This window comes from Thermobia domestica, chromosome 7, assembly GCF_964235325.1.
Source record: "Thermobia domestica chromosome 7, izTheDome1.hap1.1, whole genome shotgun sequence".
Classification (NCBI taxonomy): Eukaryota; Metazoa; Arthropoda; class Insecta; order Zygentoma; family Lepismatidae; genus Thermobia; species Thermobia domestica.
In genome coordinates, this window is record NC_137460.1 from 258,747,935 (window position 1) to 258,770,822 (window position 22,888).

General features: G+C 35.2%; 1 protein-coding gene across 2 annotated transcripts in view; it reads left to right on the forward strand.

The window, feature by feature from the left end:
• Positions 1-22,888, forward strand: part of LOC145689054 (uncharacterized) — a 287,546-nt gene that overhangs the window by 258,691 nt on the left and 5,967 nt on the right. For both annotated transcript variants that reach the window (XM_081763184.1, XM_081763183.1), the window contains exon 7: positions 21,648-21,824. In XM_081763184.1, the coding sequence (XP_081619310.1) occupies positions 21,648-21,824 (177 nt within the window). The remainder of the gene's footprint in view (positions 1-21,647; positions 21,825-22,888) is intronic.

Genomic DNA, 22,888 nt, shown 5'->3' on the forward strand with positions numbered 1-22,888 from the left:
GTGGCCCCACCGGGAATCGAACCAGGGACCGCTGGCACCGGAGGCGAAGGCTTATTATTTTTCGACCTCAGCGTGAGTGCTTCAAAATTTTACTCAAAAATATTTTGCATTATTTTAAATTATTTAATATAAAGATTAGCTCATGAAATAAAAAAGCTGTAAATAAGGTTTATCTGGGTTAATTCAATAAGCTTTCTCTTTCAGGTTTTCTTGCAATTGACTGAAAATAATAAGAAGAAACTTAGTTAGTTGTATCCAGGGGCTCGATTTTTAATCTTCTCAACAATTAACAAGAAACTATCATGCACGCTACAATATTGGTATATTGAAGAAATGCAGTTAACGTTTGGAAAGTGGGATTAAGAAGAATGTTCATTCATCATCAAGGGGAAAAAATGTAAACCTTGCGACAGTGTAACTATTAGGAGATAGTTATTATTTCTAGCATTAACTTATACCAAGTCAAGTTTATTTATTATAATTTTTATACATATTTCTGTTAGCTTCTTTTTCTAATATTCATCTGCTACCACACAAAAAGCTAAATATGTGATGTTCTAAGTAGAGCCAAATTTAGAACAATGAAATTGGTGTCTTGTAACTGAACCCCAAGTTACCTAAAATGTTATATTCATTTCTATTTCCTTTTTCTTTCTTTTCTTTCCTCGAGAATAAAATACTAACAAAATACACAGCAAAAATGAGGTGTTAAAGTAAAGCAAAATGACTTAGCATGTTATTTGTGTGTTAATTTAACAGCAAGGACATAGCCTTATGAGCATATCAGAAATAACTAGTAACTAGCATTCAGAGTTTCCATTGGATTTTATTGCTTCCTATGAGCAAAGCTTTACCCAGTATGTTTGACATTTATGCCAAGTAACGAATAACGTACTGTGCTTTGATAAACTGTCACGAAAATAGTTTTGTAAACCTTTGAATTGTTTGACAAGAGTGACATGAGTAGCAGTGCTGACATCTGCTGTTCCTACCTCATGTGTTGAAACAAGAACAACAGATGGCAGAACTGTCACTCATGTGTTGAAACAAGAACAACAGATGGCAGAACTGTTACTCATGTAACTGTTGTCAAACAATTCAAAGGCTTACAAAAGTATTTTCGTGACCGATTATAGAAAGCATGTTATTTGTTAGTTGGCATAAACGCCAAATATATTGCGTAAAGCTTTTTTCATAGCAAACAATAAGATCCATTGGAAATTCTCAGTGCTAGTTACTAGTTATTTTGACATACTCAGAAGGCGATGTCCTTGGTGCTAAATTAACATAGAAGTAACACGCTAATGTGGTAGTTATTTTGTGTTATTTTAACACCTCATTTTTTACTGGTAGGATATAGACAACAAGTTGATACCTGGTAACTTCCTTTCAGATTAAAAACTTAACTTTTTGAGCTGTTCCAACAAATTTCATTGTACAATTATTTATGTAATTTTTAATATATAGATATATATTACATGCACCTTATAGAAATATTCAATTAAAAAAATAGTTCCTAAATTATATGCACTAAGTACTAATAGTTATAGAACAATGACATATTAACAGAAACGTGTCGTCACGGAACTGTATGTCAGTTTGGAGACTATGTTCGCTGATAAAACCCAACAATACCCTCATCTATTATGTGGTTCTCTAGAAGTAAATTCCGCAAAAGCAAATTTAGGCATTCTCAAGAATGCGATTACTCAAGCCGAATTAATATAGCAACATGTATTAAGTGTTGCTATATTGCCTATATGTTATATTTCTTCTATCCAAAAACTGTAATATAAGTTTAAAAGGCTTATTCACTGCGAAATTAAAATACCGCTAATTTTACAGTAATTTATCATATCTTCAAATAGATAAAAGATGTGGAACAAGAGCGCGCTAGACAATATTATTTTGCTGCATGAGGTACCATTATCACGCGTCACCTAGTCGCTTTCCGTTTACAGCCATTTAAAAAAACTCGAAAATAAATGCCGAATTTCTAAATGGCTGGAAATCGAAAGCAGATAAGTGAGTCGTGATAACGGTATCTCATATAAAATAATATTTTCTAGCGAGCTCATGTTCCATTTTTCGATTATCTTTTATCAATTTAAAGATATCACAATTACTGTAAAATTAGCGGTATTTTAATTTCGCCGTGATGGGGCCTCTTAAGTGATTGGAGAGTAATTTCTTCAGCGACTCACGCTTACTTCTGGGTCAATCCATACGAAGTGGTCCAGAGGAGGTTGCTCGACCATCTCCGAAAATTCTAAAAATTTGAGTGTGATGAACCTCGTGTATGAGAAGGTCAATAACATAATTCACGTTGTCGTATGTACGAATGCTTCTGAATGGCGGCCATCTTTGTTGTCAGTGGAGTGCCAATTTTTGCATTTGCAAGCGTTTACTAAAACTTCAGTTGTTCAGGATGTAAGAATCAGACGAATGCCAAACAAAAACGAATGTTTAGAGGAGACACTGAGGTACACGGAGAATATAAACTTTTGCGTCTAAATAAATATGCAGGGTTGCAAACCAATACATTAAATCGCCTGAAAAACTAGAGAAAATTACACTTTTAAACTTGCTGCATTTTGGAGTGGCATAAAGTTTGGGGTTCATAAGTGTTGTGCTGAATACTATTGCATGTAAAGATTGTGTAGAAATATTCACAGCTATGATATTACTGCCACCGTAGATTTATGGGGGATCCGAAAGTTGAGGTTTGTGATTTTGATGCCATGTTTAAGGCGTAATATCTCAGGAGGGCAAAGTGCTAAAAATTGCTGTTTATCCCACAAAGTAATTCTGTATGTGAATAAACAATAGATATCTTAGAAATTTTTTATGGGTTAGTCCCGAAAGTCCACAATCATGTCAACTTTCATCATCCTAATCCTGCCGGAAGTGCCTAAACATTTTGGGGTGTAGAAGACGTCCCATATAAATAATATTGGAAAGACCTTTCAATTCCTTATAAAACCTCTGTACGGTTGAAAATCTTTATTTTTGGTCATTTACTTAAGTAACGCTAACGGAAACATACAAGCATACTGAATTTAAAGTTTTTATTTCAATTTCAAGTGCCTAAAATATAAGATTATAAGTCCGAAAAAGGGCCCATTTAAATAGCATGGAGAATTTCTTCATCCTTCCTTTAGATCCCCTAAAAATTAAAAATATTAACTTTTAACAATTTTCCTGTGGGTTAGTACTTGAAAGCTACAAACATACTAAATTTCAACTTTCCACGTCAACCGGAAGTGCCCTTTTATTTTATGTCAGTTCATGTAGTTTTATATTTAGTTAGGATAGATGTAACGCAACTTTGTGAACATATTGACTTCCGCAACTTGGATTGGATTTCAATATTACTCTCCTGATATAATAAGTGCCTTAATACCGCGGTCCAGTTCGACGATGGATGTTGTAGGTGCAAGGGGGAGCTAATCTCCTTACCATATAGACGTGGCAATGATCATGGAGCTAGAAAGATGGAACAAACGCCACTCGCAAGCTTTTGCACAACTGAATACAAGCAAAAGCGGGCCTATTTGCTGCGCCATGCGTAGTTTTTGAGATTTAGCATGAAACATATTCAAACATTTAAATTTTTCCGGGCTACGACCATCGTCACGCACGTGCTTTTTTCACGTTTTTACCATTCCTCAATTTTTTCTGCATGTAGTATCAGTCATGATTTTTTGGCAATAGTTTATTCACATACGGAATTACTTTGTGGCATAAGCAGCAATTTTTAGCACTTTGCCCTCTTGAGATATTACGCCTCAAACATGGCATCAAAATCACAAACTTCAACTTTCGGACCCCCATAAATCAACGGTGTCAGTAGTATCATAGCTGTGAATATTTCTACACAATCTTTACATGAAATAGTATTCAGCACAAAACTTATGAACCCCCACTTTATGCCATTCCAAAATACAGTCCGTTTAAAAGTGTAATTTTCTCTAGTTTTTCTGGTGATTTAATGTATTGGTTTGCAACCCTGCATATTTATTTAGACGCAAAAGTTTATATTCTCCGTATACGTCAGTCTTTCCTCTAAACACTGGTTTTTGTTTCGTGTTCGTCTGATACGTACGTCCTGAGCAACTGTAGTTTTCGTAAACGTTTGCAAATGCAAAAATTGGCACTCCACTGACAACAAAGATGGCCGCCATTCAGAAGCACTTGTACTTGTACATACGACAACGTGAATGATGTTATTAACATTCTCGTGCACACGGTTCGTCACACTCAAATTTATAGAATTTTCGGAGATGGTCGAGCAACCATTTTCACAATTTTTGGGCCACTTCAGATGGATTGACCCTTCTTGGATTATTAGGTTAAACTTCTTGTTTTCTTTCTAGTATTGTGTGCTCAAGACTAGAAACTATTGAGCACAATATTAAACATTTCTTTATTATAAAATATTAAAACACTTATCTATGCAACATTTGTTTAATCGTGAGAGCGCCAGTTTTGTCTAAGATTCTCAACCACTCTTTGCTATCTTACGAGACTACTCTATAGTAGGCACCTTCAATATCAGCGATACAGCCCAGAATAAATTTTAACTTTCTCTAGTACTAGCCTTCATTTTGGTCTTACGATCATTATCCTTCTTTTGTTTTTTTTTATTTTCATCTTTTCCGAATGTTCTTTCACAGTTTACAACCACTTCTATCTGGGTCTTCCTTTTTTATAGAATATACCCTTTCTCTTAACATTACTTTCGTTATACCTTCATTTTTCATTCTTTTTCTATGAAAGATGTCCCAAAAATAGGTGCCATTTTGAAATTGAAAATAAAAAATGAATCTTTAAACCAGTATATTCATGGAGATAAAGTATGCAACTAATTGTAAACATGTTAATCACTCAGAAGACGACTTTCCTGTTTCGAAGATCATATCGAAAGAATGAAAAATGCAAACTATATCCCTTTATCACTTTGTAAGGACATTTATCGTAGAAAATGTGGGATTTTTCAAGGGCTTAATATAAGAAATTTTGCTTGTTGCTCACTTACGAAGCAATTGAGATGAAGATGGCTCTTGTCTGACATCCACACATGAGTTATTCTGCACGAACTGCCTTTACAAGGCAATAAAATGACTTGTGGTGTGCAAAATGCTACACATCTTTCGAGGTCATCTTCAAAACAGAAAGGCCATCTTCTGAGTGATTAACAAGTTTACAATTAATTGCATACTCTGTCCGATTTATTTTCATGAATACACTTGTTTCAAGATTCATCTTCTTTTATTTTCAATTTCAATATGACCGACATTTTTTTGAAACATCCTTCATAATCCAGCCACTGTAGTCGTTGTGCTTTTATACAGTGTGTTTGAAAAAGAACTTCCTAGTTTTAATGTGTCCTAGAATCTGTACAAAGTGACATACACTATTCTAGTTTGTGGCGTTTGATTCATCAAACCTCCAAGCTTGGCTCCCTTGCAGTTGGCAGGCCTGCTTGACCTTGAGACAGCAGCAGTGCTGTTTTTTCTCTGTTTCCTCAGTTCAGCCCAGGCAGGCGTGCAGTGCAGAGCAACTCAGCAAGAATGTGTACTCCGCAACAGAAAGAACAGTGTGTTATTTGGCTTGTGAAAACTGAGTCAGTTATAACAGTGCAACGTACGTAATTTTAGACGTCAGTATGGTGGTGAACCACCTACAGCAAAAACTATCCGTCATTGGCTAAAGTCTTTCAAGGAAACCGGTAGTCTATGTCTCGACGTGTGCAGGGCCACAAATGGATCCCACGTTGAAGTCTACCAACATTAAACAAAACTTGAAGGAATTCTCTTTCATGATATGTACTCATTGATGTAAGTTTTCATTCATTTCCCAATTAAACTTATACTTAAAACTAGGGAGTTCTTTTTCAAATATATCATATTATTTCTCCCTCCAATTAATGGTATATCGCTTCTCCATGTTCCATCTTTTACTACTCACTCCTGTATTTTCCTCAAAAACTTTCATTCGAATATCCTACATGTATTTTATTCACAATGTGTTAATGTCTAGATTCCTCCAATATAGATAATAAGTATTTCCTTTTTTTAAAAAAAATCATTAGCAATGTTAGATCCGAGAAATTTGTTAAGTAAATTACACAGATAAGAGAAAGTAATTCCAAATATTAATGCACAGTGTCATTATACAGGGTGGACATAAAGTCTCTCCCTGATAACAAACATTAACAACAATAAAACAAAGAATAATAAAAGCATACTGGCTCAAAACATCGCTTGTATGATACTTCAAGGTTTTGCCGCAGCCTGTGTTGCCATCTATTAAAGCTGACCGTAGCACGACAGTCATTTGTTTAAAACTGGCTTCACCACAGCAGAAAGCGAAGTATGTTTTGTGGTATTATGAAACAAAATCTCCCATCACAGTTCAACGAACATTCAGGAGAAAGTATGGGCTGCAGCCACCAGATGTTAAGAGCATAAAGGAATTGTATATACAGTGAAACCTGTCAACTTGGCCACCTCTCTAAGTTGGCTAGCTGCTTATCTTGGCCTAGTTCGTCTTGAACCTGCATTTTCCTATAAGACATTCGTTACTTACTACTCTATAAGTTGGCCACCTGTCTATCTTGGAATTTGGCCACACTGAAGCAATGTTTACCCTATGATGATAATGATAAATTTACCTGCGTATCTTGGCTTCGCAAAATATAGTTCTGTTATTTTTCTTAACTCTTTCGTATTCCCATATGAGAGGCAGATGTTCTGTATTTGTGACTGGAGAAAACATGCAAGGATTCCTGCAATTTGCTCTTGGAGATCCATGGCCAGAAGACTACCCTGGTAAAAGGGTGGTGAAGGAAGATGTGAATAAGAAAAAGCACGTACAGGAATTCAGGAAATGGTTGTACGTATTTGTTTACCCTGTCTATTTTGGTAAAATCGTTAGCTATATCAGCTCCTCTCATCACTGGGGGAGCTTTAGTAATTCCGGAAAATTCTCAAGGTTAAAACTAACCATCTCAATTGTCAACTATTGGCACCTGTCCGCTTGTCAAAAGATAGGGGAGTTTTTTGAGATATGAATTACCTCAAGCTTTTCTCAAAACATCTTTTGCTCCGAGGGAAACACTTCTAACTCATTAACAAGAGGTAGTTAACCTACAATATTAGAATGAGCATATCTGACAAAAAGAATAAAACAAATACAGAAGGTCGATCCGCGTATATGTGTCCAATTTTACACCCATACCCCTAACCACAGAAGCGACCGAACCAAGTGGTTAAACGCGTGTGCTATACCTGGAGGTCCATTCTATCGTCGCCAAGCGAAACTGTATATCGTGTGCATCATGGCTCCAAAGGTGAACCGTTTTTGGAAGGGCTATGTAATTGGACTTTTCCAGGCCAAATATTCGGTTTCTAAAATTCAAAAGCAGTGCAAAGAAAATGGTTGTGCATTGGGTTCGACGACTATCAAGAACATAATCAAGCAGTATAAAAAAGAAGACATACCAGGTAAGCATTCACCCACTAAGGGGTCGAGGAAGCGAGCGTGTACCACAGTGACTCCACAAGTAGCTCAGAAGTTGCGGCGAATGGCCTTACAAGAAAATATCCCTCCGCAACGTGTGATGGCAGCTCGACTCCACATACCACAGTCAACTGTTAACCGCGCCCTGAGTGGGAAATTAAACCTCCGGAGGGTCTTTAAAAGTCATGGACATTACCTAAGTGCGGCCCATCGCCGTGAGAGAAAGACCAACAGCAGGCGCCTCTATGAACGCCATCTATCTGGGGAAAAGTGGAAGTTTGTGGCCACACTAGATGAAGCATGGGTGTATCTATCAGATTGTGGCAAAATTCGCTCGATAACTTATACTTTGCGAGATGCAAAAAGCCGTCCTGCGTTCATCCGTCATTGCAAAGCAACTTTCTCGAAAGGATTTATGGTTGTCGCCGATTACTCTTATCAGGGCAAGTTAACAATTCGTCAGGTCCCTAAAAACTGTAAAATCAATTCTGCATTCTTTCAGCAACATATACTGACCCCAATTTATACAGAAGATCTGCCTCGTTTGTATGGGCATGCCATAAAGCAAGTGTCTGTGCATATCGATAAGGCTTCCTCATATACATCTCGTTCTTCCCAGAACTTTCTGAAGCAGATGGAGACAGACACCGGTATTCGTGCTATTCCATTTCATGATATACCAGTGAAATCACCAGATGCCAGTCCCATGGATTTTTGCGGGTTTGGTCTACTGAAAAGAGCACTTTCTTCTCGTCGTGTTACTACTCTCGGGGACCTGTGGAAAGCCTTCAAGGAGGAATGGGAGAAGATTCCACTTCCTGTACTTCGTCGTAGTCTTCTACAGTGGAAGTTACGGTGCAGGACTATTGCCAGAACACATGGCCATTACATTGAGGCCAACCGATGGTGGCCCCATGGATTTTCATAAGGTTAGTGCTACTTCAAAATTGGACACATATACGCGGATCGACCTTCTGTACCACCATTCGGTAACAACTGAAAAGAAGTCATATAAATTGCATATGAATTTCTCAATTTATAATTTAGCTTTTCTTGTTTTCAATCTGAATAACTCAGTGTGCTACAATATCAATTTCAATAAACTATGTACATACGCTTCTATTTCATGGTTGTTTGTGTTATTGTATTTTCAATCCGAATAATCCAATGTATCAGGTTAGTTTTCAGGAAGAGAAAGGTATGCAGATATATTAAACATACTATTGTAATATTTTCTAGTACTGTATATTTTTATGATTACTCTATATACATTATTTAAAAGTAGCTGTCGTGCCACTGCTTATTAAAATTTTACAATCAAGTAATACTAGAAATCCTATTCTAAAAATACACAAATCACACTTATTTTCTGTAAGTTGGCCACCTGTCTAAGTTGGCCACTTTTCGATGGAACCGATGGTGGCCAACATAGACAGGCTTCATTGTACAAGTTTTTTTTTTTTTTCAACAGGAAGTGTTGTAGATAAAAGCAGTTGACTGAATATATTAGTGAGGAATGTGTGGAAGCTATTCGTGTTGCTTCAACCCTTGCGTTGCTCACCATGTAAACTGCGCATTCCAAAAGCAACTGTGTTAAAAATTTTACACAAACGCTGGAAGTTATACGCATATAAGATGCAGATTATTTATGCATTAACACAAGAAGACCGAAAACGATGCGCAAGTTTTGCATGTGATATCCCATGATCAACTAATTGAGCACGTATAGAAATTCTCTAAATCAAGTTTTTTTTTTTTTTTAAGTTTTCCTATTATTTGCCAGAAACCGCATGTTCTATCATTCTTAGTTTTCTTGCTATTAATGTTTGTTATCAGGTAGAGACTTTATGTACACCCTGTATATTAGAAATAAAGATGTGTTCACAAATGCACATTTACAATATCAAAACGACATGAAATGTAAGGTTAAACTTACATAGTAACATCTATAAAAAGTTTTTCACAGACTTGAATCTACACTCCCATTATCATATTTACAATCATCTTTGCACAGGCATTGATTTAAAGTTAGCATGTATAACAAGGATATTACACATGTATGTTGCAGAAAGAATTTACACTCATATTACAATATTTACAACCGTCTTTTCACAGGTAATCATATAAAGTTACATCTATAGGGTTTGTCACGAAAGAAGTAGGACTGATTTTTTAAATGTATTCACAATTTTGACAGATTGACTTAATACTTTTCACAATATGCCCCTTCTCCAACACAGCGTTCCCAGAGACTCTGCCAATCACTGAAGACTCCCTAGAACGCAGAAACTGGAATGTTCTTCAGCTCTCTCGTTACAACGTCTTGAATGGCCTGGAACACATCCTGATGTCATCTTTCATGACCCTTTTCAGTCGGGGGAAGAGGAAGAAGCTTGTAGGAGTGACATCTGGGCTGTAGGGTGGCTGGAAAAGCTGTATGATGCCATATTTGGTAAGGAAGTTCATGACCGCAAAGGCGGTGTGGCTCAGTGCATTGTCGTGATGAAACTTCCAAGATCCAGCGATTGCTGAAGGGACGCGGGTGACTCGTTTTCTGAGTCTTTCAAGTACTTCCATGTAAAATGCAGCAGATTTACCGTTGAAAGACGTCCGGGTTGTTGCTCATCTCCAACTTGCCTTCTTCCCTCCCGAAACAATGTGTGCCACTCAAAAACACTTGATCGACCCATAGCACCACTCCCATAAGCCGTCTTGGTCATGTCATGGGTCTCAGTCGCAGTTTTACCCAGTGGCAACAAACGATTCATTTCGGAGATGAGAAGACATCCTGAAAGGGGCACACCACAAACTCCACCTACACTCCGTGAAGGCTTGGAGTCGACTGGCGACTGGTGTGCTGGTAGCTAAGACCCACCATCGCCCAACCAGCGCAGTAACATCCCCCTCCTTTACCGCGTTTTGTGGGGAAAAGATAAGTCCTACTACTTCCTGAACAAACCCTATATATTGGGATCATTTAAGCTAAAGATTTAGAGCTAGACCAAACAGCTAAATCTTCAAAGTAACATTTAAATTTCAGTGATAGTTTCAACCACCTTTCTACAGGTATAAAAGACATACGTAGAAACAAACGCTGCATTTCACAAAGACGTTTTCTTTTCAAATTTAACTTCAAAGGATCTGGCGATATAACTTCCAAGTTCAAGAGCTCTCTCATGGGAAGTGGGGAAACAAAATTACAGGCTCATTTTGGTCTAAACAGAAATAATACGGATAACAGCAGCACTTCTACAACTTCCTCTGGACATTCAAAGAACGGCTCATTACCAAAATGTTGCAAAAAGTCACCAAAATCGTGTTGCTGCAAGAAGTTCAAGAAGTCCGGTGTAGTGTTAAGTGATGTTCTCTCCTCTTCAGCTGGTAATGATACAGTGGATAATATAATCTGTAAGTAACAATATATGCCTTTTCAAAGAAATGGAATCACGTTCTTAGCAGCGGCACTTCTCACTAGTAACTAAAAAGTAAGACGCACAGCTTTATTCACAAAACATTTAGCACAGGAACACTAAAATTCTATAGTGCAAATTGATTATACCATCTATTATAAATCAGGAGAGAACAGAGGATTTTAAATAAGGAGAGAATAAAGGATTATAAATCAGGAGAGAATAGAGATTAGAAATCAGGAGAGAATAGACGATTATAAATCAGGGGAGAATGGAAGGTTATAAATCAGGGGAGAAAGAGGATTACAAATCAGGAGAGAATAGAGGATTACAAATCAGGAGAGAATAGACGATTATAAATCAGGAGAGAATAAAGGATTGTAAATCAGGAGAGAATAGTTGATTATCAATCAGGAGAGAATAAAGGATTATAAATTAGGAGAGAATAGAGGATTATAAATCAAGAGGGAATAGAGTATTACAAACCAGGATAGAATAGACTATTATAAATCGGGGAGAATAGAGGATTGTAAATCAGGAGAGAATAGATTATTATAAATCAGGAGAGAATAGAGGATGGTAAATTAGGAGATAACAGAGGATTGTGAATCAGGAGAGAATAGAGGATTGTAAATCAGGAGAGAATAAGGAATTACAAATCAGGTGAGAATAGAGGATTGTAAATCAGGAAAGAATAGAGGATTATAAATCAAGAAAGAATAGATGATTATAAATTAGGAGAAAATAAAGGATTACGAATCAGGAGAGAATAGAGGATTGTAAATCAGAGGACAATAGAGAATAATAAATCAGGAGAGAATAGATTACTATAAATCAGAAGAGAATAAATGATTTTAAATCAGGGGAGAATAGAAGATTATAAATCAGGGAAGAATAGGCCATTATACATCAAGAGAGAATAAAGGATTATTAATGAGGAGAGAATAGAGGATTATAAATCATGAGAGAATTAACTGTTTCTGCACATCGGTGCTTTTAGTCAGGATCTTAACAATTACATTTTAATTTTTGGTGAATTTGACCTAATTCCGTAAGAACATCGCGGAGATCTTTTCCAGTCTTTTGTTTCCTATCACTTTAGTTCTTTTTCTTCGCTTGGAAATGATCAGACATGTAGAAACTTCTCATACTTTCTTTTTTCATTATATTGTTTTTTACTTAATTATATAAGTGTCAAGGGTACGCATCAGGGGGGGCAAGGTGGCGCGCTCGCCCCCTCCTAGAGGAAATTGTACTTGGGAATATCGAAAACCCAATAGAATTTTTACATTAGGTACAGCAAAATTTGAAACTATATTTAAAACGTCGCTTATAATTGCCCCCCTTGGAAACCAAAACTTGGGCGCCCTTGCTAAGTGTTATCTATTTTTATTTATACATACATTCAAAATTATCAAGAGATGTACGTGGAGTAAACAAGTAACAAATTAACATAGATAGTAATCACTGTGCAAGGTTATTCTTTATATTTCTTTTATTTATAAAGGTTTAGATTACAGCCAATGAGATAGTATGGGGAAAGTGTAAGTACTTTTCTATTATTATCACTATTCCTTGTTAGCAGTGTTTAAACATTTATTCATCGGTAATTGCATTTCGTGTTTCATAATTCTCTGCTGGTGACCAATAAGAAGATAATGTCGCCTATGTTGTCAATATGTCGCTTTCCAATAGCTATCTCAACTTTTGTCAATACAAACCGACGCGATATTTACAAGTATAATTTACTGGACTGGTTTATTCACCATCAGAAGCCATTTTGATTTCCATTTATGTTTGAGATGTTACTAAGAATGGTTAGTTAAAACGAATTTAAAATTTGTCATTGATATTAGTTGTATAAGAATTTGGTTACTGAAACGAAAAGTTGAAAAACTAGGAGGGAAATGTGGTCTAAAAGAAAGTGGGAGGCTTAAAAAAAAAAAAGATTTGAGGCAAACTTAGATTCCTTTTAGCTAATCTAAATTCGACTTTCGATTGACATAGAAAGGAATCCATTGGTGAGCTGTTTCTGAGATATTGAACCTTGCTGGTTCCTTAAGCAATGGAATTGGTGCGTTAATTGGCTAATTTTGAAATGAAGTGACGAAATATGCTACAGAATTTTCCTTATCTGTACGCTTCTATACACAACATGTCATTTTATACTCAATTATGTATCAATAGTATTAAACAATAAACAATATATCATGAACAAAAAAAGGACTGACAAAAAATTTATATATAGCAACAATAAACTTGGTTGTACCACAACGCAGATCGCAAAATTCTATAGGACACAAAAGGCTGTAGAGTTCAGTAGGAACCCTGCACCTTTAGATTAGTGAAATTTAAAGTTTCGATGCATGGAATAATCTTCCTTTACGTGTGGGTATTCAAACATTAAGCATAGGAAGCAAAGAGTGACAATTTAAATTGCCATTTACCATGTTATGAGCAAACCAAATAGCAGCTTTTTGCGATGAATATAGTGTGATGTTCATTCAATGTTTTCCGTGATATTTTCATTACTCGACCTACGTGGCTTAGAAGCTCTGTGATTGTCAGCGGTTAAAAAGAAGCTGGAACTGTATATATGTTCCAAAGATGAGCAGGTCAAGCCATAGATAAAACAGACAAGCAGTGTTCCACTACAAGAGAAATCAAGGACTTAAAAGAAGTACCTACTGTTAATAAATTTTGCATTTCTGTGCTTTTATAAATATATTGACAAGACAGATATCTTTATTTCAATTTTAGCTTCGTAATCTTTACCTAAAACGAAAGACTAAGTTTTTGTACTATAACCTATGTTTAATATATTAATTGCTGATCCACTTATTTATTTAAGCTTTTAGTACAACACACATCATATATCTAAGTATGAGATACATGATACATAAAAAAAAAGACAGCAGTAAACACAGAGAAACATTTATTTAACATTACGTATAGCTGCCTACATGATGATATGTTCTTTTAACCTGGGTTGTTACTCCTTTAAAATTGAATTTGGAATGTAGCATTTTCTATAATGGAGCATTTGGAGTAGACCCAGATTGGTAACATTAGGTCAAGATACATCCTATATTACATATAATGTTGATATTGACTGGAGCTACCTATAATGTGCTATGAGGTACTTGGAATCTCCTATCACTGTTTTGAATCGGCAAAACATAACCGTGTATGTAAGAGAGAAACACAATTTAAAGTAGTATTTAATATGTACACTCATGTCCAAAATTATTGTCGCATGTCTATAAATATGTTGTTGTAGGAATATAATTTGATAACGAATTCGCCCGGTATTTCTTATAATGTTAGCACGTGTATAATCGACAAAGACATGTATGTGGAAAATTTCATGTCAAAAGAGCAGTAAATAAGAACAATAAAGCGAAAATAAAACTTTCTTCTCCATTTAGCAACATTTTGTTTTACTCATTCTAATTTTCGTATTTATAATTCTTTTCCTACAAAATTTACCACAAATGTACATTTCCCGAGTATACACATAGTAGCAGTATTAAAAGTACCCTGCAAAGTTATTATCAAATTATATTCTTATAAGAAGACAGTTATAGATATGCGACAATCATTTTGGACATGAATATACATATTTTGTCTCATTCTTAATATGTTTGAATGAGTTTTCTTGTAACGAATGTCTATTATGTAAGTCACAAGTGTATGACAATTCTTAGGCTACAAGAGGGTTAGTTGATTGGATCATACCTGAGATACTAGATTATATCGATCAAACTCAGAAAGCCCTGCCTTTGTTGTACACAAGGTTGTAAAGGACAGTCAGTCTGTTAGAATAACTTTTGCAAATACTTGATTCTGTACCGTATACCAGCACAATGGCTCCTCACCAAGTATTCCAATGACTCCAATTCTGACTGACTGTGACGAAATAATCTGAAGCATTTACACAACAAAAGGTGCTTATAATGCAGCTCGTGGCTTCCAAAATTTCTGCCGAAATCACTACATGTGCGTATGAGATTTCTCTGAAGAAATCTTAGTTAACGAATACTTCTTAAAGATTGAGCTTCATGTCAACACTCCGAATTTTGCATAACTTACAACACGCTGTCCAATGCGATGTGCTTTTGTTAACAACATAACATTCAATTACAAACTGCTTACATTAACAGAAAACATTTCAGACAACTTACAGTATTAGCAAATTTCACAGACTGCTTTTATGAAACTGAAATGCAAAAACCAACTTTGATAGTCTTCCAAAACTGAGGATTAACACACACAATATTTCCAATAATGAGATTAAATATACTTGACAGTCAACAGAACTATAATACAAGCTAAAATTACTAGAGTAGTTCATATCTTGAAAAGAACAAACGCATTTTGTAAGAAGTCCAATTGTAAATCACGGTAATTCCCATTTTATATTTTATTGTTGTCATAAGTTATGAGAGCAAATAAATAAATAAAAACGCTTTGGATTATTTCCTTCTATTTTATAAAAACGAAATTAAAACTTTAATTTATGTACCGTTATTAAGGCACGTACTATATTCTCCACCAGTTGTTCCAAGACAAGTATCATTGGTAAACTTACAAAGTATTCAAACAAAGAACATAATGAATGACAATATGATCCTATAATATTAAATCACACGATTCTATTTTTAAAAAAATGAAGATAAAACATACAGTTTTAAAAATCTATATGAAACTGCTTTCAGTGTTTATTTTTAAATATGTTGTACTTCATTACATGAGTTATATTCTTACACTGTGTAATTTTAGTGGTTTACATTGTCATTGTAAAGCGTGGATCTCGAAACAAAATAAATTTATTATTATCTCATGGTGATTTCGTTTTATTTATTTTTTTTACAATATTAGCCTAATAATCATTATTTATTAATTCCATTTGAGTCGTAAAGGTAATTATCTGTTACTTGTACTATTACGTAGGAATGGTTATGCTATTATAGTCTATTAGAAAAGGAATTTTATAATCACATGTTACCTTGAAATCAGTAGGTCAGAGCAATCCATGGCTTCTGTGACGTCATGGTCGTACGAGAAAAATCGACCAGCTGTTTGCAAATGAGGAAGAAAGTGAAAACCGGAGAGAGTGAGATCTGGTGAATATGATGGGTGAGAAGCATGTTGAAGCCCGCAATCTTGAATTGTTTTAGCGGCAACCATTCAATTATGAGTGGAAGCGTTGTAGTGGTGAAAAATTACAATTCTGAATTACGCTCCTGGCTGTACTTGTTCTCAGCAATCAGAAGACACGGAAATCAAGGAGCAGATTTTTTTTTCAGAAGCCATCCTTTTTCATAATATAATCTGCTATCTCTTGTGAAATACTTAATCTGTTTATTAATTGACATGCTGACAGTTACGATATTTCATTATCACATGTTGGACGAATTCAAAGTTTTCCTTTGTAGTGGCTTGATTTTGGCTCACTTTTAACATTCCCTATGCTACGCTTGCATTCTCGTATCCAGAATTTGACTGTTGCATGTGAAAAGGCATTGTTATTTAAAATATTGAGCATATATTGAGTTTTATATACTAACATTCCTTTCACAGGTAAAGAGCTTCGATCATAGCTATTTCTCCGTATTCAACGTATCACTTTACTTCAAAAAGGACTACCGAAAATTAAACAAAAAGAACTTAGAAACATGAGCATGATTAATGATAATCAGAAAAGATGGCTCATTATGAGAAACCATAATTTAACTTGCCTATTTTCTGGGTTCGCTTCTTTTATATAAGAAAAGTAAACAACGTCAAAACTGTTTTTTTATGATCTTTTCAAAAAAATTGAATTTAATTTGGCGGCAATGTTATTTCTAAGTATGGCATGTGCAGTGCACCAGGAAATCAAGTCTTTCTACTAAGTATTATTATTATTTTCATTTTACATATATTTCATGTTTTTAAGATTTCTTCCTGAACATCAAAGATTAATGTCCATGTATCTTAAATAAATTCTATAATATAAGAACATAGTTACATTTTTGGTATACTTAAGTGTTCATTTGTAATGTTCTTTTTCCTCAGAACTTTGATAATTGAATTTGATTCTCTTGTACTCTGAACACTTTGTATGTTGGTAGTCGCATGATTCCTAAAGACACCATGTTTTCATCACAGGAGTCAAAGAAAATAGCAGAGATATAACATTGCACAGAGCGAAGGGGTGCTGTTAAATTCCCTCCACATTCCACTAAACTTGCTTCGGCTTTTATCTGTAAGAAACCCTAAATGCCATAGAAAGCCGGTCATACTGCTTGCGCTATGTAAAGAAATTCAATAATATCGGATTAAGGACAATTGTTCATGTAGTACTTTGCTGATGTTAAAAGTGTGTTAATGTGGGTGGTAATGGAAAAGCTTTCAATATTTAACGTAATTGCTGAAGTCAAACATACATTTATCTACCTATCTATCTATATATGTATACACAGGATGATTCAAAGAAATGGGAAATTTTGAAAGTTGTGTTGGCAACAATGGGCGTTTGGTGACACTGAATAACGTACGCCAGCCTGTCAACGACCCCGTGCCATTTAGTTATTATTAATACTCAAAGTGGTGCGCAACGTGCTTCCGCGATCAAAGCGTTTTACAAGAACAGGAACTCCACTGTCATTTTAATTTAGGATGCTGATCGCGTTCCATCAGCACATGCAATTAAACCATGGATACGCAATTTCGAGCAAACTCGTTCGGCAATGTAAAAGAAACTTTCAGGCCGTGTGCGAACCGTTCATATACAAGACAATATCCAAACTGTTCTAGATGTTCTCATAAGAAGATCACATCGGTCAATCCGTCCGTCATTTATCATCTTTACAGCTGCATAGTTCAAGTGTTCGAAGACCAAAATCCGAGAAGCAATTGCCGAAATTTCAGTTGAAATGTTACGTCAAACTATGAACAATGTAACGAAGAGACTGCAGGAATGTTTGCGTAGAGCAATATGTTATCTTTAAAAAGTACATTGTACTGTATGTATTCTAAAATGACATTACTTTTCTATTAAACTAAATAAATATTTTTTTTTAAAATTTGTTATCGTGAAATTATTTCATTTTCAAAATTTCCCGTTTTTTAAATCACCCTGTACATCTACCTACTTGACTATCCACATATCTATATTATGTTTACTCACTTGTTTGATCCTAATCTGATTATCCTTTAATCCAGGCCCATATCTACGGAGAGGGGCACGGGGGCCGCTCCCCCCAAAAAAGTTCTACTGGCCCCCTAACATTCTCACGGTAGGCTTACAAATGAACTATAATATAGTTGGATCGGCCCAACCTAACTTCTACCGGGCCCACCTACATTTTTGGGCTGGCTACGGGCCTGTTTCTTCTTAGTAACGATAGCCGCGTTCATGTAATCGACATAATTGAGAATTTTTGTTGTTGTTGTTGTTTTTATTCAATGAAACTTAAATTTATTGAATATGGCTTTAGTTTTCATCTTCTTTTTGCAGTGATAAAGAAGCACTAAAGCATACTTTGTAAAAAGCCGAAAGCTTCTTACGTATATATATTTTAAAAATGTTAATTATGTTTTCTTAAACTACTGTACAAGATTCATAGAAGAAACTGTTTCATTCGTAATGTTGATGCTACTCATTTCATTACTCAATTCCTTTGACCTACAAAGAAGAAAGTAAATTTTCGAAATGTTTGATAAGTATGGTGTTTAATTGTTAAAAGTACAGCTATGGATTATTACTAAATCTTATAAATTGATTAATAATATTTCTGTTTATATTTGCAGCTATTGTTTCTGCTCTCCGTCTACCAAAATGGACCATTGGCATTTATTACACTTTGATAATTTGAAATATGTTTTAAGGAGTTACATTTTTTTCTAATTACTTATATATTAACGTCAATGTATATTTTTTTCAGGTTGGAATAACAAGTATTTATGTCCTTTCGACACAAAGATGCATCAAGGCAGAAAACTGGGAATTATGTATTTAGTCTGTATTAGCGATAGTAATCTTATGTAATTTGCAACTTGATTAACCAGGAATTTAGTACAAAACTTATCTAAACTTCACAGAATGTACTAGGGAAGAAATTTCTTTGCTGCTAACAACTCGTGTTTCGTCAGTGATACAAAACTCCATTGTGGTCAAGTGAGCATTTTAAACAACTCGCCTTTCATGTCGCAATTGCGCATGTGAAAATTTTAGATACCTAAACTTTCATGTAGTTAAGCAGCGTGGATAATGTAAGATTCCAGCTTCGTCCATGTGAACATTTAAAGCAATTTAGTTTCCAATATGGTAAAGCAGGGTGGTGTGAGTCTTCAGTTTTGTTTATATGAGAATTTTAAACAGCTATGCTTCGTGTCCTTCATGTAGTAAAGTAGAATGGATGACATAAGATACTCTAGCTTTGGACATGTGATCATTTTAACAGCTCACTTTTCGTGTGGCAAAACAGGTGGTGTAAGATTCTAACTTTCCACGCGAGCATTCTTAAGAGTTCGCTTCTTGAGTGATAAAGCAGGCTGATATAAGTCTATCTTCGTCAATGATATACATTTTAAACATTACACTTTCTAAGTGGTAAAACAGAGTGGTACGAGAAATCCAATTTTGTCCATGTGTGTCTTTTTAATAGCTCACTTTTCACGTGGTCAAACAGGGTAAAATAGGACTCCAATTTCATCCAGGTTAGCATATTTAACACTTCGCCTTTCATATAATAAAGTATGCTCATTTAAGACTCCATCTTTGTCCATTTGAGTATTTGTAACAGCTCCCTTTTCATATAGTAAAGTAAAGCTATATGACTCCAATTTTGTCCACGTGTTCATTATTTTATTATTGTAACAACTATGCTCCCATTCCATGACAATATTGGCTTTGTAACCGGCTGTTACCCTTTGTAGCTATGGACATCATGGAATTGCCAATACAAAAGAAATTTTTCCCTTACTAGATCGGTGAAGTTCACGATATAAATAGCAGTGTAATGGAGAGGCTATAAATGAAACCTTAAAATAAATATTTTTTCGAAGAGTTTAGATTGACAGAATTGAACAAATACAAAATAATTTCTTTTGTATGAATTATTTTCTAAAGCATACTTTGTATTTAAAATTTAGAGTAACATTGGGTTTAATGAGAAAGATGTTAACGTAATATTCATTTTACTTGCAAACAAGGAATTTGTGTTTATGGACAATGAGCATTTAGTCGAAGAATAATTCTCAGTGCTCAAGCCAAAGTATTTGGAACACTTGAGTAGAGCCACCAATACAAAATAAAGAGAATTGCAACGGTCTATGTCCAAAGTAGGATTGAGATTTTTGTTCGAAGCAATGGAAGGAAGGGACATTACACAATAGCAGAGCGGTTAGCTCACAGTACGCATGGAGTGTAATTATTTATTTTGATGGTAACAATAAAGCCTACATTATTTTCTTCAAAAGATTTCAAAAAAAAGATTTTTCAGATGGTGATATTAGTGGATAAACTATGTTATCATTTGATATTAGTTGATCACTTATGCTTTTATTGTAACATTTTGTAGGAAATGTTGCTTAATTTCTATGAATAAAACATAGTCGACCCTTTTTGCTGAGTCTTGTTCCCTAGGATAGGCAGCACTTCAGTAAGAAGTTCGGCACAAAATCTACTTAAAGTTAGGTGAGTTTGAGATGAGGAAAACTTAGAGCACCTTCTCTGGGTTGATTCTATGACTACAGTGGTTACCATATACCTTATGACCTCACCGATGCCCATCCAAAGAATGGATGATAAGAATAGAGACTCTGATGGCCGAAGTTAATCACTAGTTGGAAAAATAATGAATTTAGTAGTATACCTTCGTTTCGTGCGGTGCAATGAGTCATCCAAGCATCATTAGGTACCGCATATTAAGATTTGACCACAACAATGCAGAGTCCAATCTAGTCTAGGAACTTCAACGAAACCAGAAAAATGCTAGAATCCCTGCCCTGTTTACTTCATGTTACAACGGAAGTACCACATTCCTTACCGGAACCAAGGTCACAAGCAATTCTCCCATTTTGGAGTGGAATAAACCTCTCCTGCTCGGCAGATACAAAGACAAATAACTCTTGATTTTCATAACTCACGACGTCTGGGAAGATATTCATCTGAATGTCTGACTGAACAAATTCAGACAGAGAAGCAACCAGTCATTACGACTGGACTACCTTAAAGATTTACATAGTTTCTTCTCACGAGTTACTTCCCTAATTCTTGAAAACCACAGGTTTATAAACAAAAGCTTCAGTTTTTCGCTTTATCAATAATCATGTGCGTTTCAAAACACTTTCTTCCGGACTTCGGAAATATAATGAATAAAATACATGTTACTTAATGAATCCTAAGAGTCTAACTTGAAGTTAATACATTAAGTTTTCATATATCTATAATTCATTTTTGAAAGTAGAATTGAATTTAAAATGGAATAGTTAGCTTTCTTTAATATTCAAAAGTGGAAAACACTTGTGTATGTACATGTTTATACTAAAAAAATAGTTTAGTGAAATATCTGTTCTTGAGATACTTTGTTAACGTGTCCAACTAAAGCAGTATTCACTAACTTTCTAAATTCTGAATGAGTAAGTTATAAAGATCTTATTTGATTGATTTTGTTGTTATTTACATCCAATAACGTTATTTCTTCTTCGTAATCTGTACTGTAGGTGGTGAAGATAACCTGCATAGCGTGGGATGTCTACTGTTTAATGTGCTGGAACCTCTCATGACCGGAGACAACTGTTGTCCATTGTTCGACCCAAGAAAACCCTGCTGCTGGAGTAAGACGTTCGGAACAGTCGATCTTCTTCCTCTCGTGACCATTAACCCCACGGAAGTTGTGTGTAAGTAGTATAATACTTATGACACACCAAATACCACTATCACCGCAAGTAGCACAACGAACACTACAAATCGAGGTGCAGTTTAAGAATAATCGGTTAAATTAAAAAATAATATTTCTTGTTCTAAATTATTCTCTAAGGCGCTCTGGACTATTATTACTCTGACGTATGTCCAAATAATTGCTGTTCTAGTTCCTGCTATCCTATTATTTCAATTATTTCATCACAAGACTCGAAAACTTAAATTATTTTAATATGGAATCTGCAACCTGATTGATGTCATTAAAGATTTGTCAATATAGCATAAGTCACAATGGTTGATGTTACCTTCTGGTCACGTGTTCTCGTTTAGCTCTTTCTCGCGTTAGCCTGCCTCAGAGAATACTCCTTTAAACGTCTGCTCTTACGTACAAGGTAATCACACTTTTAACGTGGCTAAGAAAAAACGTGCTTTCTATCTCCTTGCAAATTCCGGGAGAAGAGAGGAGGTGGACGGGATGGTGCAGCCCTTTGGCTTTCTGCTGGTTTTGTATGCTCTAGACGATGAAGATGAGCGTAGGAGGAAAGACGTGCTAGTCACAGGATATAGAATTACTTATATCATATCAAGGGCGACATAGCTTTGCACTATGTTTTGCACGAAAGATTGTTTTCCTTACGATGATCATATATGAATTATTATGAAGAAATATTTAAAATAGTTTCTCAATGTACTCAGGATTTTGGAATTTAATAGCACGTGGTGTATGATAACTTTTTCGTTGTCAGATACCCAAGCAAAAATTAAAAATCCTAGGGGGAGTCAATAAGCGTTGGGAGGAACAAACCTCTCGCCCCCTTCATGATCGTTATCCTTGCTCCTCAGGTATACATGGGTTTAATATCGAAATCTGTCTTTGAATGGAACTGTAATGATGTTGTCAATAATGTTCTACGCGTTGAAGCAATGTATACGATAGGGAGATTTCTTGTGTTTTCAATCATATATTTAACTCTTAATAATACGTTATATTTGCTATTGAATGTACACTCATGTCCAAAATTATTGTCGCATATCTATAAAC